This window comes from Colletes latitarsis, chromosome 11, assembly GCF_051014445.1.
Source record: "Colletes latitarsis isolate SP2378_abdomen chromosome 11, iyColLati1, whole genome shotgun sequence".
Classification (NCBI taxonomy): Eukaryota; Metazoa; Arthropoda; class Insecta; order Hymenoptera; family Colletidae; genus Colletes; species Colletes latitarsis.
The window spans coordinates 11,691,572-11,708,175 of record NC_135144.1 but is presented as its reverse complement, the minus strand read 5'-3'; the positions used below and the strand labels follow the sequence as shown (position 1 = coordinate 11,708,175).

Here is a 16,604-nt window from a genome sequence, read left to right as displayed (position 1 = left end):
CGCAAAGAGGTTCTTACGGTCTTTTCTTTGGCGAAATCAACTTGTTACAACTAGTTTCGTGCGTCTTAAAAGTGGCATTCTAATTTTCTTGTCTACCAGTTTACACGGTACATTTAGTAGTTATACTATACGCCTACAACTAGAATTTTTTAAATAAATTTCTCCGTACACGAAGGGATGCACAATATTGATTTAATTTTTTTTATAGCGATTTGAACCAAAAGTACCTAAAAAATTTTCGTTGATTACTCTTTTCGCGGAAATTTTTAGGATAAATGTTATTTTTGAAAACTTTTTTACTGGCAGAATATTAAAGTCTGTAAGTTTGATAACTATTTCATCGTCCGAAGGAAACGATCGAAGAAGATGATCGGTGCTAATGATTGATTTCCGAAGCGACGTAACGTTAAACCTGAACATCATCTATCTAGCTGTTATTACCATGGACTTGTTAACAGGAACTCATTAAGCATTTTTTCGCTCTGCGTTTATAGAGACTGGGAGCGACGAAAATAAGAAGAACAGGATGTAGACGGTTTGCATGAAACGGGGATAAATTGATGTTTACGCTCTGATCTTCGCGCTTCTTTCGACTTTTTCCCCCTTTTTCCATCAAGAGATGAATCGCTGGGGTTATCTTCGTTGATTGTTTTAACATCTTTAACTGTTTCGGCCAGGTGAGCCGTAAAACAGACGCCGATTTCTCCGACGGTTACGAAATCGAGCACTACGCCTCATTTAGAGTTCTCTTTTTTTCACATGCAAATGTGCCAGAATTATCCATTAGGGCTGCAATTATTTTTTACCGATCCCAGTGTTCATCAGTTCGCGAGGAACTTTCGTTTGACTTTCTTCGATGACCCGTAGCTCGTACAATTTTCATTACTTTTACTCGTAAAATTCTACTGCGTAGAGTTCTTATGGAGATTTCGTCCTGTATATTCTAGCTGTATAAAATCCATAATGATAAGGACAATAAGATAAAACCGTGTGCATAGCGATTCGCAATGAGATCAACGCGTTGAAATGCGCGACACGGTGATCGTTAAATAAAAATCAGTCAGCGACGTGACGCTGCATCGTAATGTATCCAGCGCAACCTAACAGTATTGGGAGTATAGCAACACCGTTGACTTTACGAGAGGCGTGTCAACCTACATTTCCGTTTCAAATTCTTTTCTTTTCCTTTCAGAACTAGTATATCGATACTGAACCGTTTTAAAAAGGTATTACCATTTTTACAATAAATTCTTAACTCATATTCGAGAATTTTATCACGAAAAATTCGAAAACTTACGAAGTTCAACGAAGTTAAATATTAAATCTGTTTTTTTTAATCATTATTTATTATATAATTAATTAAATTTCACCGTATTGAATAATCAACGACGAGAGCTATTACCGACCATTTTAGTTAAATTTATTTTATTGTTTCAAACGTGAAACGCGTCGGTTTGTACAAAGAACGACACAGATTCTTCTTGTGAGCCTATCGCGACCGTTCCTGGATGCAGAAAAGGATACAAGTAAATATAAAAACAAACATTCCGGAGGAAATAGCTAGAAACAACTTTGCCTTCGTTAACGAATAAAATGTAACAAGGAAGCAATACTCGTGGGACTTTCAATCTGTAGGCTGCATAATCGCTTTCAGGTCTATTTGCTATTGGAACACTTATGTAAGTCGTCTAAACGACCACGTTCGTACCGTGGATTCTGTCTAGTCGCGAACCGATATCAGAACCGATTCTAGAACCATAACCGATATAGTACCCGAATGAAACCAGAATAGAACCGAGACGCTTGTAATAACACTATTTTGGTTCTTCGTGGCCAGTTTTGAGAGCCGAAATCAGCAGTGTAACAGTTTTCAAACTGCTGAATCGTCGTTTGGTCGACTGCGGGCTGTAGAACTGTCAACGAACGTTACAGGAGATCGTCGCATCGGTAAATATATTCGTCGAGATCTCGTGCACGTAACAGCGAGACCAGTAACTCCGGTAAATTAGCATTTCCTAGACGCTTTCTAGGTCCGCCCGAATGTCTCGTCTGGCGCGACGAAAATTGTGCAATTGCGATCTCCTGGCGAAAGTGAAATTACACGGTACCATTGTGGAATGTCGTAATGCGATCGAAACGATTGCCCAACAAATCACCATTTCGACGTGATTCTATACATCTGGTCGCGGTAGCAAAAAAGGGACGTCTTTTTCTCGTCCCCCTTTCCCTCGTTCCAAACGAGAATATCGAAAATTTCCGTTGATTTCCTGATCGTAAAAGAGAAATGTTCGAGTTTCACGCACATTGAACAGTGAAATTGGAGAATTCTTTTTTCCTACCAAGTAGAACGTGAATCATGGACGCTTGGATCGTTTATTAACTGTTTAGCACTCACGTATCAAAAGGAGTCAATTTTGAAAGTACTCGGTCGCCGTTTTCTAGAGCTAGGGACGCGAAAGAAAATTCTCATACGAGATAAATAGCTCGAACATTTATGTTTGCGCGTAAACACGCATCATTCAAATCGAGATTTGTCTCCTAATTAATTTAAATAATCGACGATTTACTGTGCTTGAATCGAGGGCGAAACACATAGTGTCCTAAAAGGGGGAATTGCACGTAATTTGAAAACCACGGGTTTTCAATTTTGCACGCCGTTTTGAGGTAGTTCCGTTTCAATTCTTGAATTGAAAAAATAAGACCAAGTATTTATTTGTACCGTGTGTGTTTGTATTGCAGCGGTCACGGAACGAGGATGAGCAATTACGAAAATCGCAGAAAACCGCGGACAGGTGCTTCGAAGAAGCCGAGGACTTCGTTCATCATAGGAAATGACCATGACGAGCGTGGCTGTCGCCCCGGGTAGCCTCGGCGCACCTCCATCTTTGCTCGCCCCGAAGATGTATCACCTACAGCAGGGGTTAAGTTCAACGTCGGCCTCACCCACGCCCGAAAAAGTGAGTTTCTCATTGACCTTAAGGGGACCAGGCAGTCAAAAAATCGATTTCCTTTTTTATTTTTTACTTTTTTATAAGTAATACTATTCAGAAATTAATTGCCAAAATTTCATGACGTTGTAGCAAACCAAAGACCCATAATAATTTGGACAGATATAAACATAAACCAGCACTTCCCAATGATGTTTTTAAAGTAATTTTACCTATTTATGAAAATATCATGTAAAAGAGAAGTTATTTATACCTAACCGTATTTGTTTAATAAGCCCTTACAAAAAGGCTCAATCTGACTGACTGGTTCTCTTAATCCATAGTTGTCTGCCTCCTTTGCTAATTTATTTTTGTTCCTAAATAATAATTAGACAACTCCAATCTTTAACCGGGATTCGTTGATCTATAAAATAACATTTCTATGAAAAGAAAAAGTATTTGTCTTGGAGGACTTTGGGTGTCCAGTTGTAGAAACAGTTATCCCACATCGTACATTACGAAGGATTGTTTAAAAGCTGAATGCTTTCGTACGAATATTCCAGTTATTTGGTCGGGATAATTACATAAATTGCGATGATTTGTGCAACAGAAATTGCGCATCTTGAATTTATGAACTGAGAAGAGAACCAAGGTCACGCATTCACTTTGATGAAAACCGTATAGAGAAAGTTCGCACAGGCGGATTAATAATTATGATTCGTGACCGACCGCTTATGTAACGGTATAGAATACGCGTAATCACAGCATATAGGTTTCCTTAGCTCGTCTGGCATGTCATTCAGTTTTTCTTCGCGTTATTCGACAATTCCTCCGGGGTTTCTATAGAAAAAAAAAGAAAGAAACGGAAACGAGCCAGGTCAAAACGATCTTACACGCACGACGATGGATTCTGTATCAATTTTTCAATTAAACTATATTCCCCTTTGGACTTATAGCTTTCGTGCAAGCTATTCGTTTGAGAAGTTTGCAACTATATATTTCGAAAATAAATATGTCTTTATTTCTAACACTTACAAGGAAAGAACCGCGACTCACAGTGTGACGAGTATATGCGAGTTCGGGACAAGATCAATAACTTCTAAACTATTCAATTTTCGACCTAAGGCCTCTAATAATTTATAAAGAGGATACAAAGATGCATCAATTGATGAAAAACAAAAAAATACAATCTTACTAAAAAAATTAAGGTGATCTTAATTTTTTATTGAATAAAAAGATTTTTGTCAATTTTTTCGTTTACAATTTGTTGACATATGATTACTGAGCAACTTTTATTGAACAATTTTTTTTCTCAGTTTATCGAGAATGCTTGAAAAAATCGAATTAATCACTGGAGTTCATAGAATATAGGATCAAAGGATAAAAAATGAACACTTATTTGAATTTTTTCTTTAAATATATTTTTTAAATCAATTATATATTATATTGTGCTAACATTTGAATCGGAATCAATATTCGTATCTGATTGAAGACTCGACTCATCTATTATTATATATTGTTTAATATCGCTGATTTTGACTATTTTCTTCGGTTTGGGCAACATTGAGCAGTTGAAATTGATTTTCATATGAAGTTTAATATGCCACCAATTAGTGTGCAAAAAATCACAGAGGTACTTTGAGGTACTTTTTTCAAAACTCAAGTCAAAGTTGATAAATATTTAACATATAAAATTGGGACAAATTGTTAATATTGTAAAAAAGTTATTCCGCAGTTTGAAAGGTCTTACAAAATGTAACTTACGAAAATCACATTAATTAAATAAACATTCGAAATAAATTTCAAGCATTATTTTCGACAACAAATTGGAAAATTCACTACAAATTGTGGGTAGTATTAAGATCTACGTTCCTTTATTAGTATTTTGAGACATAATAAGCTATGAATTTTAGACTTCAGTTTTTGTACTTTTGTCCATTGCACTTTTGTCCAGTGCTGAAAATATTCGAAGCGAAAAAATTCAGACGACTCTGTTTCAAGACTCTGGGATTCGGTATCGAAACCCTGAAACGCGAAACGTCCGGGCAAGGCCGAGCTCTTCCACTGACGTAAGAGCACTCGTATAACACGCGGTTGAATTCGTCCAGCTCTGTCACAAAGGCTGGGACTCCAGTTTTGCCTTAAAACCCGACCTCGTCGGCGACACCGAATACTCACCGGTCGCGACTTTTGCACGCTGGGTGGTTCCAATCGAGGTGGGATTGTCTCAGTCCTTCTGTTAGGCGTCGCGACGTCGGATACAACAGGTTTCGAGGCACTGGGTATCGCGTTTTCCTTGTCTCTGATCGCGGTTGCAAAGTTACCGCAATTTAATCGCATTCTGTGAGATTACCAACAGGCTACATATCGGATATATTAATTAAAATCAATTATTGACTCGATAGATCCTTAAGGGAGCCAGGCAATCACATTGAGCCTTTTTATAAGAGCTTATTAAAAAAGAAAACAATTAGGTATAAATAATTTCTCTTTCACGCGATGTTTTGGTAGCTTAAAACGTATACGAATACTAATTTTTTATTGCAAAATCTTGTCAAACAACCATGTAGCGAACGCTTAAACAAATACAAATTATTTTTAGTTTGCAACGATTTCTCTTCTCCAGATGAAGCGAATCGAATGTACCAAACGGAAAAATACTCGAAATAACTCCTACAAGTATTGCAAAAACTGTAATAATGATTTTGCGTCATTATTGAAGATACATATCGATAAATAGGCTGCAAATTCAACAATTTCTGTCCTGCTGAATAATGTTTTTGTAGCAATTTTCCAGCCTAAATTATTAAAGCTTTCGTTTGCATTCTGTGTGTAGACACAAATACATTGCTCAAGTAGCTTTCCATTGCTCGAGTCTTCATAAATGGGTAAAATTACTTTAAAATCATCATCGGGAAGTGCTGGGTTATGTTCATATCTGTCCAAATCATTTTGGGCCTTTGCTTTAAAAAATCCTTATTTTTTACCACATAGTCACAAAACTTTGGCATTTAATTTCTGAATAGTATTGCTTTTGAAAAAAAAATCAATTTTCTGACTGCCTGGTCCCCTTAAATAAATAATCTTTAAACGCTGAACGAACAGTACGTTGAAACGTAAAGGGAAACCCGGTTAGAAAGATTCGTATCACTATTAGTTGTAACAAAGACGAATCTTATCGAATCGTTTGCACCGATCCAACGCTAGAGATAGATCGTATCCGTGGCTTGTGCCGATCGGTGAAATCATCGCGCACGAGCTTATGAAAAGACGGGGCCAAGCATCCGGTAAGAAAAACGTCGAACCACAGAGGCCCACGAATGGAGTCTCGCTTCGCAAATTGCGGTTTCGTCTGAATGCAGGCTGAGAGGATTGTGTAACTGTAGCCCCGTCGTTGCCATAGACGCGTACAGGTATGATGATGCATCTATGGTGCATCCGCCGTGACCCCGGTGCATGCGCGTGCACCCATGTCGCTCACGTACAAGATTCTATTACGATAACGTCCATGTTCACCTGTCTTCGATTGCATTCGCCTAACCCAAATGCCCTGATTTCGGATCGTTCAAAATATTAAACATTAAAAAACACTCCAAACTCAAGTAATCGACTTTATGTTTTTTCTAACATTTAGTGAATTCAAAAAAATACATGGAATTTTCGAAATAAAGACACGCGTGTTGAGGATTTTCGGACTACTAGAACTTGAGGTATTATAACGACTGTGTATACGTTGTAACTCCTAAAATTTTTAATATTTTCGTATGGAAAAAATTGTTGATGCTCTTGAAACACATTATGAGAACATGATTATTTTCCAAGACGTTACGAAAAGCCAGTCAGATTCTAAATATAGTATTGCGGACGTAATCGAAGAGGATTTAATGGTTAGATTGTTCCAAGGGAACGTGTAGAAGATGCTTTATTAGTATCCGACTGAGAATTACAAAATTTTCTTTATCGTTTCCTTTCGTTGGGGAATCGTGGCGTGCACGCGAGCCAGATAAAACGTTCGATGGAAAAAGGAGAAGTAAAAACAAATTAAAGGAGGAAGCGCGCTTTCGAAGTCGCAGAAGGTGCAATCCGTTTGGCGGTGATCGCGCAGGAGGAAAAGGAAACGGTACGGGAAAAGAGTACGTGTTGCGAAAAGGAAAAGAGAAAGATATATAACATTGGCAAGGAAAACAGAGAGGAGAAGTCACGCGAATGGAAGATGCCATCCCGATTCGAGCCTTGACCACCGGGGGGAAAGTGGACTTTTGCCTTTTATGTCATTCGTGGTCGACTTTTGATTCCCTCCTTCTCTTCTACCAGTCAATAGGCGCCATTTTACGCGTTGGTTTCGTCACAATTTTCTCAACTGTCGATCTAGGATCTCCACAATACTTTTCGTTCGACATCTATATTATTAGAAAAGTAATAATTATATTGATTGCAGTTCTTCTTGTTCCGTTCGTGTTTATAATACTAAAATTTTAGATTTAAATAAAATAAAAACCACGAAAGATAATCTGATGCTCACATTTTATGGATAGCATGTTGTATTTTTGTAAATAACGCTAATTTAATTAGAAGTAAGGTAACAGGTACAGGTCATGTTACAATTTAAAGAAACGTCGAAGACAATATGATGTATTTCTAACTAATCTTCATTTGCGTTTGATAATTTAAATTTTGAATGTAATGCACTTGCTATGAATCGCGTTGGTTGCAGAGGTCGTAAACCTTCGGCTGATTTAAAGACATCAGGCTTCACTCTGCAATTAAGATTATCCGTCTGTGGGTAGATCCTATTCCACTAATATCAACATTGACTCACTAATTGTGTAAAAAGCATTAAGCATAATCTTAGTCATAGCTGCGGTAATAGTTTTCATTCGACGGTTACCGCGGAAATTGCAAAGGCTGGATCGTCGAGGAAACGGCAAATACGAGTTGCAACGACCGAATAAATTACTCTTCGTTTCGCGATTTTTAATATGTCCCCTTATTTCCAAAGGTCCACTTTGTCAGTGAAAATAATTCGTAGAGAATTCGAATCAACGTACTATTAATTTAGAGTCTATTTATAGAATTTTACTATTCCCCGGCTAGTAAAAAAAGTGCCAGTTGTTTACTAGCTCTTCCGCGCTTAAAATATTGCACCTTTCGCTCATATTACTTTCAAAATTATGCCGTAAAAATTTATATAAATAATTTATGAAGAGTACGAGACAACGTACTGTTGCGCCGGGGCGGGGCTTTCTTCCAATAACTCATATTGACACAACACAATTAAACAGCACAACGTAACAAACTAATGTAAACTGGGAACTTTATTAACAACAGTGCTTTTCAATACGTCTGTTCGCCTTGCGATCTGTCGTAATTCTAATCTTCAAATCGTTTCCGGTCTCTCAGCAACCGGAAGGCTCGGGATCTCGCATCCGCTCGTTTTCGTGTGGCAGCTTCACTTCATCGCGAAGCCTCTTCACACCATTGCGACGATGCAATTTCGCGGTATTGCGCGGCATCTTCATACCGTCGCAACACTGCTCCCTCTTCCTTCAGAGCGGTCGTCCCGACCGCTGCAAATTCCGTTCGAACAGCCAACTTCACCCGTAGTCTCCTAACCTCCGGGTTGTCGCGAAGCTGCGTCGAACCTGTACACCTCTGCCTGTAAAGTAGATAAACTAATAGGTCGATCATTTACCTGAGTGGCCTTTATCAGACAGTCAGCACCTTGACATTCGTCCTTCGTCCCAAGGAAAACCACTCAAAAACCTTGAGCAAGGCGCCGGTGTAACCTTCGGAATACTTCGTCCGAACTTAGACATCTTCGAGGATGAGGAAATCCCGACTGCTCCTCGCCCTTCCCCTTGACTCTTGCGGCTTGCGTGCTTCTTTCTTGAGGACTTCCCGGATGCGGATTCCCCCCAGCCTCACGAAAGAACTTCCCATGGGATGTTCCCCGATCTCCAAGGAGAATTTCCTCGAAGATCGGTTGTGGAACATACCACAATTCCGCCGTCCGACCGTCTGTGCCCCACTCCGCTATTAGAGTCGAGCATGACTGGGGGGCGACCCTCCCCGGGGAGAATCGCACTTCCCCGGCCGTTCTGACCTGCGGAAATGGAGAGTCCTCCGCGGCCGGTAGGAAAACCCGATCCTCGCCTTCTGCGATGAAACGTCCTCTTCTTGGGCGAAGATGTCGGCCATCTTCCTCGATCCTCACCTCGCAATATCTTCGCAGGGGGCGTCTCGTGAATCGTACCGAGCCAGTCGATTCACATGCTCAACCCTTGGTTTGGACTTCTGGAAACGGACTATACGGAAACCCAACTTATCCAGCCGATTCTTCACATCGCCTTCTTGTTGTCACCTTCAGCACAGACCTTGGCAGGGAACCCATAACATACAGCGCTTTCCCTTCAGAAGGTGCTCCCATAAGCCCTATCCTTCCGAAAGATGCCCCGACGAGCGCCATCCCTCCAGAAGGTGCTCTGGCGAGCCCTATCCCTTCAAAGAGTGCTGCGACGAGCCTTATCCCTTCGAAAGGTGCTCCCACGAGCCCTATCCTTCCAAAAGATGCCCCGCCGAGCGCCATCCCCTCAGAAGGTGCTCCGGCGAGCCTTATCCCTCCAAAGGGTGCTCCTCTTCCCTTCTTAAAAGGTCCTTCCATTGCAGTCAGTTGACCATGACGATGATTCATTTTCCAAATCATCTCGGCGATTCCTTCAACGCGGAATAATTCTCCTTCTACGCCGCCTTCTGCTGGTACTTCCTGGGGCAATTCCACCGCATAGGTCCCGTTTCCCCGCAGTTCCAACACTCCATGGGTCTTTCGCATTCAGTCCCCTTTTCCGGTATATCCTCTTCTTCGTCCGGATATCTCCTCTTGCGAGACTCTCCCTCCTCGACGGAAGAACAATCCTTGACAGCGATCCTGCGCACGACGGGGGCGGATGAAGACGAAGTCGGCGGGAGCCCCACTACGCCAACTTCTTCCAGTTTCCCTTCTTCTAGGGGGCCTCTTCTCTCCTCCTCTTCTTCGGGCAGTTCCGCTGTAAATGTCCCTCCTGTCCGCAGTTCCAGCACTCCGAGACCGGCTTCCCAGCAGTCCTCTTCTCCAACTTTCCCTTGGGAAAACAAGTGACACCTTGAATGCAGTCCTTAACACGGCAAGGACCAGGGGCCACAGACTCGACGGCCTCAATCTCCAGGGCTCTGATCACAGCCGCCCTGAGAGTAGTGAAACCGCCTAGCCTCAGCGTCCTCTTCATTTCCTCATTGGCCAGGGCGGAGACGAACTGAGAGGCGGCCAGCTTATCCCTGACTTCCATTGGACAATCACCAAAGGAAGCCTGCGCCAACCTCTCAATCTCCGAAGCCAAATCAGAAATCGACTCCCCCTTCCGTTGAGTATAATTTTGGAATTTCACGTAATTTAGATTCGCGAAATTCTTGGTTCCGAAACGGAACTCCAAAGCGGAAACCAAGACACCAAAATCACAACGCGACTCCTCGGAAAGGGTAGTCAAAACACTCCGAGCGGGCCCCTCCAGACATGCGACCAAGGCCAAAGCTTTCCTTGGTGCATCCCATCCATTCGCCTTCGCAATCGCCTCGAATTGCACCCGGTACTCCTCCCAACAAACTCTTCCATCAAACGCTGGTGGTTTTAGGACGTACCCCAGAAATCCACCAGTCGCTTCCAACGGAGGAGCCGACTGCGAAGTGGAAGGCATCGCGAGTCCAGCAACAACAGGATTATCCCTAACAAAATTATTAACAAGGCTGGACTCGCGATCCTCGCTACGGAACGCCGCGGCCGACAGGTTATCAATCACATTTTTAAAATTCTCCGCAAGCACCTGATAACGATCCTCCATGGCCCTTATCCTTCCTTCCACAGCAGCCTCCTTCGCCGAAGCGGCAGCCTCCTTCGCGGCCTGCCTCTCTTCGGTTCGCTCCCGTTCCTCAGCAAATAAACGTTGCTGCTCCTGGAACTGCGTTGCGATGTTCCGCTGTAGTCCTTCCAAGAGCACCTCCAACGATGAAAAAGTCTCCGCCCTGGCAGCAGAACGAGTCGTAATCCCACTTCTGGCACCACTGTTGCGCCGGGGCGGGGCTTTCTTCCAATAACTCATATTGACACAACACAATTAAACAGCACAACGTAACAAACTAATGTAAACTGGGAACTTTATTAACAACAGTGCTTTTCAATACGTCTGTTCGCCTTGCGATCTGTCGTAATTCTAATCTTCAAATCGTTTCCGGTCTCTCAGCAACCGGAAGGCTCGGGATCTCGCATCCGCTCGTTTTCGTGTGGCAGCTTCACTTCATCGCGAAGCCTCTTCACACCATTGCGACGATGCAATTTCGCGGTATTGCGCGGCATCTTCATACCGTCGCAACAGTACTATTAATTTATGATCTGTTAATAAAATTTTTTTAATTACTTGTCTAGCGAAAGAATTCAATCGTCCGCTTTTTATATCCCAGCCAATAAAAAGATATATAATGTTCAGAAAATGGATATGCGATTTAATTTAAATTCTAGCATAGTAAGACTGCGAAATTGTTTACCTAATTTCTCGAATGCAATTGTGTTTCTAATTGTAACCTAATTTCGAAACGCTAAACGAAAAGTTGCACTGGTAATTGTTTTTGTACTTTTTTGGAGGTAAAAGTATCGTGCAATTTCGTTTGTTCCAATTCCCGTGTCGCAATTTTCTGTTCGTCTCAAAGTAAACGGTGACGCAAATATTCTGCAGTTCTTGTACGATACGCGTAGGTAATGAGGCACACGGATAACAACAGAAGCGAAGCAACCAGGTCGATCCGCGTCGATTAGGTGTATCCATTAGCCAGGAACAGATTTCACCAACTATGAAAAATCAATCGAAATGTCACTGGACTCAAACCTGTACTCGTCTGAAATTTTGTCGGCCACGCCCGTTCTCTCGTTGCACCTGCGATATCTGTGCATTTCCTACGACCGCTTCAACACCCGTCTACACACACACACACACACACACAGAGTGCCCATACGTTAGTTTTCTTGCTGTTTTTCGACCGACCGGCCGAGCGTATAGGCCGCTCCTCTTACGTGAGGTTCTGGAACGAGACTTTTACGAAAGTTCAGCATCGACGAGAAAGTAAAGCATATCGAGTTTGCCCTCGGGCCATCTATCTGCTCCATTTTCCGACCTCGTGCGCCGTAGGATGTCATATCGCTGCCCGTTCAACCGTATCCGCCTCTAAAATTCAAATAACCGAACTTCGAAACCGCCAACTAGCTGGGAAAAAATTTTAATGTTTTATCATTCGAATCGAAATTTTTCTTTTCGGTTGTCGTTGGGAATTTCTTTAGGCAACTTAAACAGTTTAACGCTTCCACGAAGAGAGGAAGTTCGACGATAAATCTGTGAATCGGCACCTCTCCGGTCGCGATAGAGGAAGCAATTTACCCTAATTGTTCGTCGCTATTCTTTAACGGTCCTCTGCGATTCTGTAAAAAGGGAAACCACGAAATGCATAGGAACGCGAAACGATCGTCTGTAATCTCGGCGAGGAGAAAATGTGAAATGGTTTTCGCTAACTTGACCGATTAATTTCATGAAAGTAAGAAGCATGAAATTTGTTTCAGCCGACCGCCTCTTTCGTTTCATAAAAATGTAATTACCGTACAGCTGGATTTTCAATTCCTTTCTCCAAAGTTTTCACGAGTCCAGCGACGGATCTCCAATAGTTACAAAAAACAGTGAAAATTTGCAAAAGTAAACTCAAGACTTTGTGGATCCCACCGCTCAGAAATTACAAACAGTAAAGTTTCAATAAACGGTGAGGCCCCTATACCTTTGTATACGCTACTGTCCGTATCTATGACATTTAATATTATTTAGTCGTGTTAAATAAATTAGTCGTCAACGCGTTATGACAAATACGATGGGATAAGCGAATGATTAATTTTATTTTCGCTTAGACGATCCATCTTGGTAGAATTTATCAATGTATCGACGAAAACGGTTTCCTCCGGTATCGAGGTAAATGTTTTACAACGGTTCACTATACATGTTTGAACGGCAGGTGTAAGTGCCTGCATCGGCAACCCAAGACAAATTACATACAGCTGCGGCTATTAAGAGCCTCGAGGATGTCACTCGAGTCTTATATCTAAGAAAAGAAAATTACGTGCATAAATCGACTCGTGGTTCTGTATTTTTCCACTTGTTAGAAAATATAATTGCGTCTCTTGCGTACACGACAATTATTTTTAAATAATCGTCGACGTTATTCCCACTTCTGCTCGCAAATTTCACTTATTAATTGTCTAGGTTTTGATTTTTTAACCCTTTAATGCTCGATATATGCTTTCGGGAATATAAATAAAGTTTTGGATCGGTTAATTTTCCATAATTCTCGAAGACAGAGGGGCGTGCACATAATTTCCCGTATTTCCTTCAAAGACTATAGATCGCATCTAACCTTCAAGCACGCACCAGCATAAATCTTGTCTCGATAATTTTTCTTTTCTCGAAACAATGGTCTCGAGACCACTGCTTTGCGAGTTTCCTCATTTCAATTAAGCTTTCGCTTTCCAAGTAACTCTCATGCCAATTATACTTGCAGTGCCTCACTGTTGTGTAAATTACAACTTTAATACGTTACTCGAAATTACCGTGCTCAGAAATTTTCATTTAAATATTATTTACGATAAAATTAGTGGGCGTGATGTGATCCCTTTGTTAGCCAGGATCAGACAAACTTGAGGTCAAACGTCTTTCTTTCTTCTTTCTTAGATTCTTCACAGATTTCTATAAATAGGACATTCTTCGGGTCGACATTCTTCTTTTCGGTTGAGAAAAAGTGTTTGTTCGTTTGGGTATCCTTGTCTCTTCGTGGTTTCTCTTCCCTTTCGAAACTCACGGGTTAAAACGAGCTGCCCCCCTCCCACCTCCTCCCTCGCGGTAGTTTCACCAGGGGAAAACAAATTTAAAATGTGATCTCGAACGATTCCTACCGCCATTTACTTTCGCTGGAACCTGTTGTTCCTCGGTTTCCTTTTTTCTCTCCTCTTTTCTGCCTTCGTGTCTTTCACTGGGCTTTAAGAACAAATAAAGGATTTTTAAATTCTATTGTAAATTTCGTTCGATCGCGTATTTTGTCATTCTTAATGGTTCAATGCCTGGTAGTTGTGAGATCAATTCCAAATTCTTAATAATCTATAATACCTTAATTTATTTCATACGCTTAATATCGTTCGCATCAATTTTGAAAATCCTGAAACCGACGAGGTGTATTTTTAGATTCCTTATACAGATACAGTAAAAGTATTTATCGTACATAAAACGGTAATAGCACCTCATTAAGAATTCTGTTTGCCAACTAAGGATATCCTGTCGAAATCGAAAGCTTCGCGTACACATACTTCCTTTCGAATAACAATAATAACAGCAGTAATTATTCGTAACATGGACCCGAACCGAATATTAATTGCATATCTAAATAAGGAGGCCACGTTCCACGGATTCGTGTTCACAAAACAAATGTATAATATGTTTGCACTTTCAATAGAACCATATTAATTAAAACAGAAACAGGTATTATATACTTTTTAAAATGTCATCTTGATGTATCATCCATTTTCGAATAATTAACACGTTGACTGTTGCACCCGTTTCCTCTGTCTAGGGATATTTTCGATATTTTCTCTAATTATAGCATAATAGATAAAAATATTCAATAATTTGATAGAGTACTTGTTATTTTGTAGAATTCTTAATGGCAATTTATTTAAAAATATACAGGGTGTTCGGCCACCCCTGGGAAAAATTATAATAGAGGATTCTAGAGGCCAAAATAAGACGAAAATCAAGAATACCAATTTGTTGATGGAGGCTTCATTAAAAAGTTATTAATAATTAAATTCAAAAATTTCAAATCGTTCTGGAAAAAGTATTTCCGGTTGCGGGGGTCAATTACAATCATTTTTGGTGAATACACATACTCTCGAAATCCTACACAGTTTCGAGAAAAAAATTCGAGTAGGTAGTGAAATTTTTAGACGAAATTAAAAAATTTCAAATCATTCTAAAAAAATTATATTTAGTTACAGTGGGCAATTACAATCATTTTTGATCATTATACATACCCCCGAAATCCTACTCAGTTTCGAGAAAAAAATTCCTTACCGAAAATATAATTTCTGACCAGAAATGTCTGCCCGAATTTTCATGCGAATCTTTAAAACGTCATAACTTCTGAACGGATTGGACGATTTTAATGTTTAAAAAAGCAAACTACGCGTATTTTGGTGGAGAATATGTGCAAATCGCAAAAATATTCGAAAAGTTGGTCCTTGTCCCCGCAAAATGAGAAAAACCTCATAAAAATGGTCCAATTTTCAAATAGCCATAACTCCTACAAATGTGAATATATTTCAATGAAACTTTTTTCTGAAGTAGAGCTCATGGGTACCTACAAAAAAGTATTAGACAACTTTTCTGTAGGGCGTCAAACAAAATTACTAAAAATGAAAAAGGAATTTTTAAGAAAAATCGACAGGGGGTAGGTGCCTAAATTTTTCGGCGAAAAAAAAAATTTTTAATTAATTCTGAAATAATTATTTTCGGTTGCGGCGGTCAATTACAATCATTTTTGGTGAATAGACATACTCCCGAAATCCTACCCACTTTCGAGAAAAAAATTCGAGAAGGTGTGAAATTTTTGGACGGAAAAAAAAATTTGAAATCGTTTTAGAAAAATTATTTTCGGTTGCGGGGGTCAATTACAATAATTTTCGGTGAATAGATGTACCCCTAAAATCTTGCGCATTTTCGAGAAAAAAATTCAATGCGGTCGAAACTTTGAACGTTAATAACTTCTTAACGAAGCCTTCATCAACAAATTGGTATTCTTGATTTTCGTCTTATTTTGGCCTCTAGAATCCCCCATTAAAATTTTTCCCAGGGGTGGCCAAACACCCTGTATATGTATTAGGGTTCATTTATTGTAAGCGCCGGTCACCAGTGACCACCATGGCAGTCAACGTGTTAATGGTACAATATACTATATTCCCCGAAATTCTAGAGATTTTTGGATATTTTTTGGAGTATCAAAATTCTTATACATTTTCGAATATTTTCACAGTCCCCAGCTTCTTCGAACATTTTCAGAGACCCGTTCCAATTCCTCTATTAACTAGCCATGGTCGCCATTTTGTTTTAGAATTACGACACGCTGAGCAAGGGAAAGAAATCGTGGAGCGTGCGATTGGGTCTCTCGCGGCAGAATCAAAGCGGCGATGATCCCGGAAAAGGGTGGGGAACGATAAGCGGCAGCACCGGACTCTCGCGGCAAATGATCTACGGCGATCCATGGCTCTATGGCACGGTTCGATCTTCGAGGCCCGCTCACGAGCCTCGGGGCTTCATGACACCTCCACCCCCGCCGCCTCCGGGTGCTCCAATACTAGTGGTGTGTTCCTGCCCGGAATTTCTCAGCGGAACCACCAGGAAATTCGGAAATTGCCGCAAATGCGGTGGCCACCGATTGGCCGGCGTACCTTTGGGAGGAACGTGTCGTCTTCCCCCCATTTCCTCCAGGTCCAGACCCAGTCTCGCCGGTAAGCTCCTACTAAACGCAATCTACCAATTTTCATCTATAAACTTGCATATTTTCTACAGAGAA

The 16,604-nt window shown here is 40.8% G+C and overlaps 1 protein-coding gene across 3 annotated transcripts in view; it reads left to right on the top strand.

Annotated features, from left to right (window-relative positions):
* Rhogef64c (Rho guanine nucleotide exchange factor at 64C) overlaps nt 1-16,604 on the top strand; it is a 40,410-nt gene that overhangs the window by 13,382 nt on the left and 10,424 nt on the right. Inside the window, exons 2-3 of one of the 3 annotated variants that reach the window (XM_076777816.1) lie at nt 2,740-2,957; nt 16,143-16,539. In XM_076777816.1, coding sequence (XP_076633931.1) covers nt 2,832-2,957; nt 16,143-16,539 — 523 coding nt within the window. In that variant the 5' untranslated portion in view covers nt 2,740-2,831. Of the gene's footprint in view, nt 1-2,739; nt 2,958-6,231; nt 6,341-16,142; nt 16,540-16,604 lie in introns of those variants that run through there. The other 2 variants (XM_076777818.1, XM_076777817.1) reach the window with 2 other exon arrangements.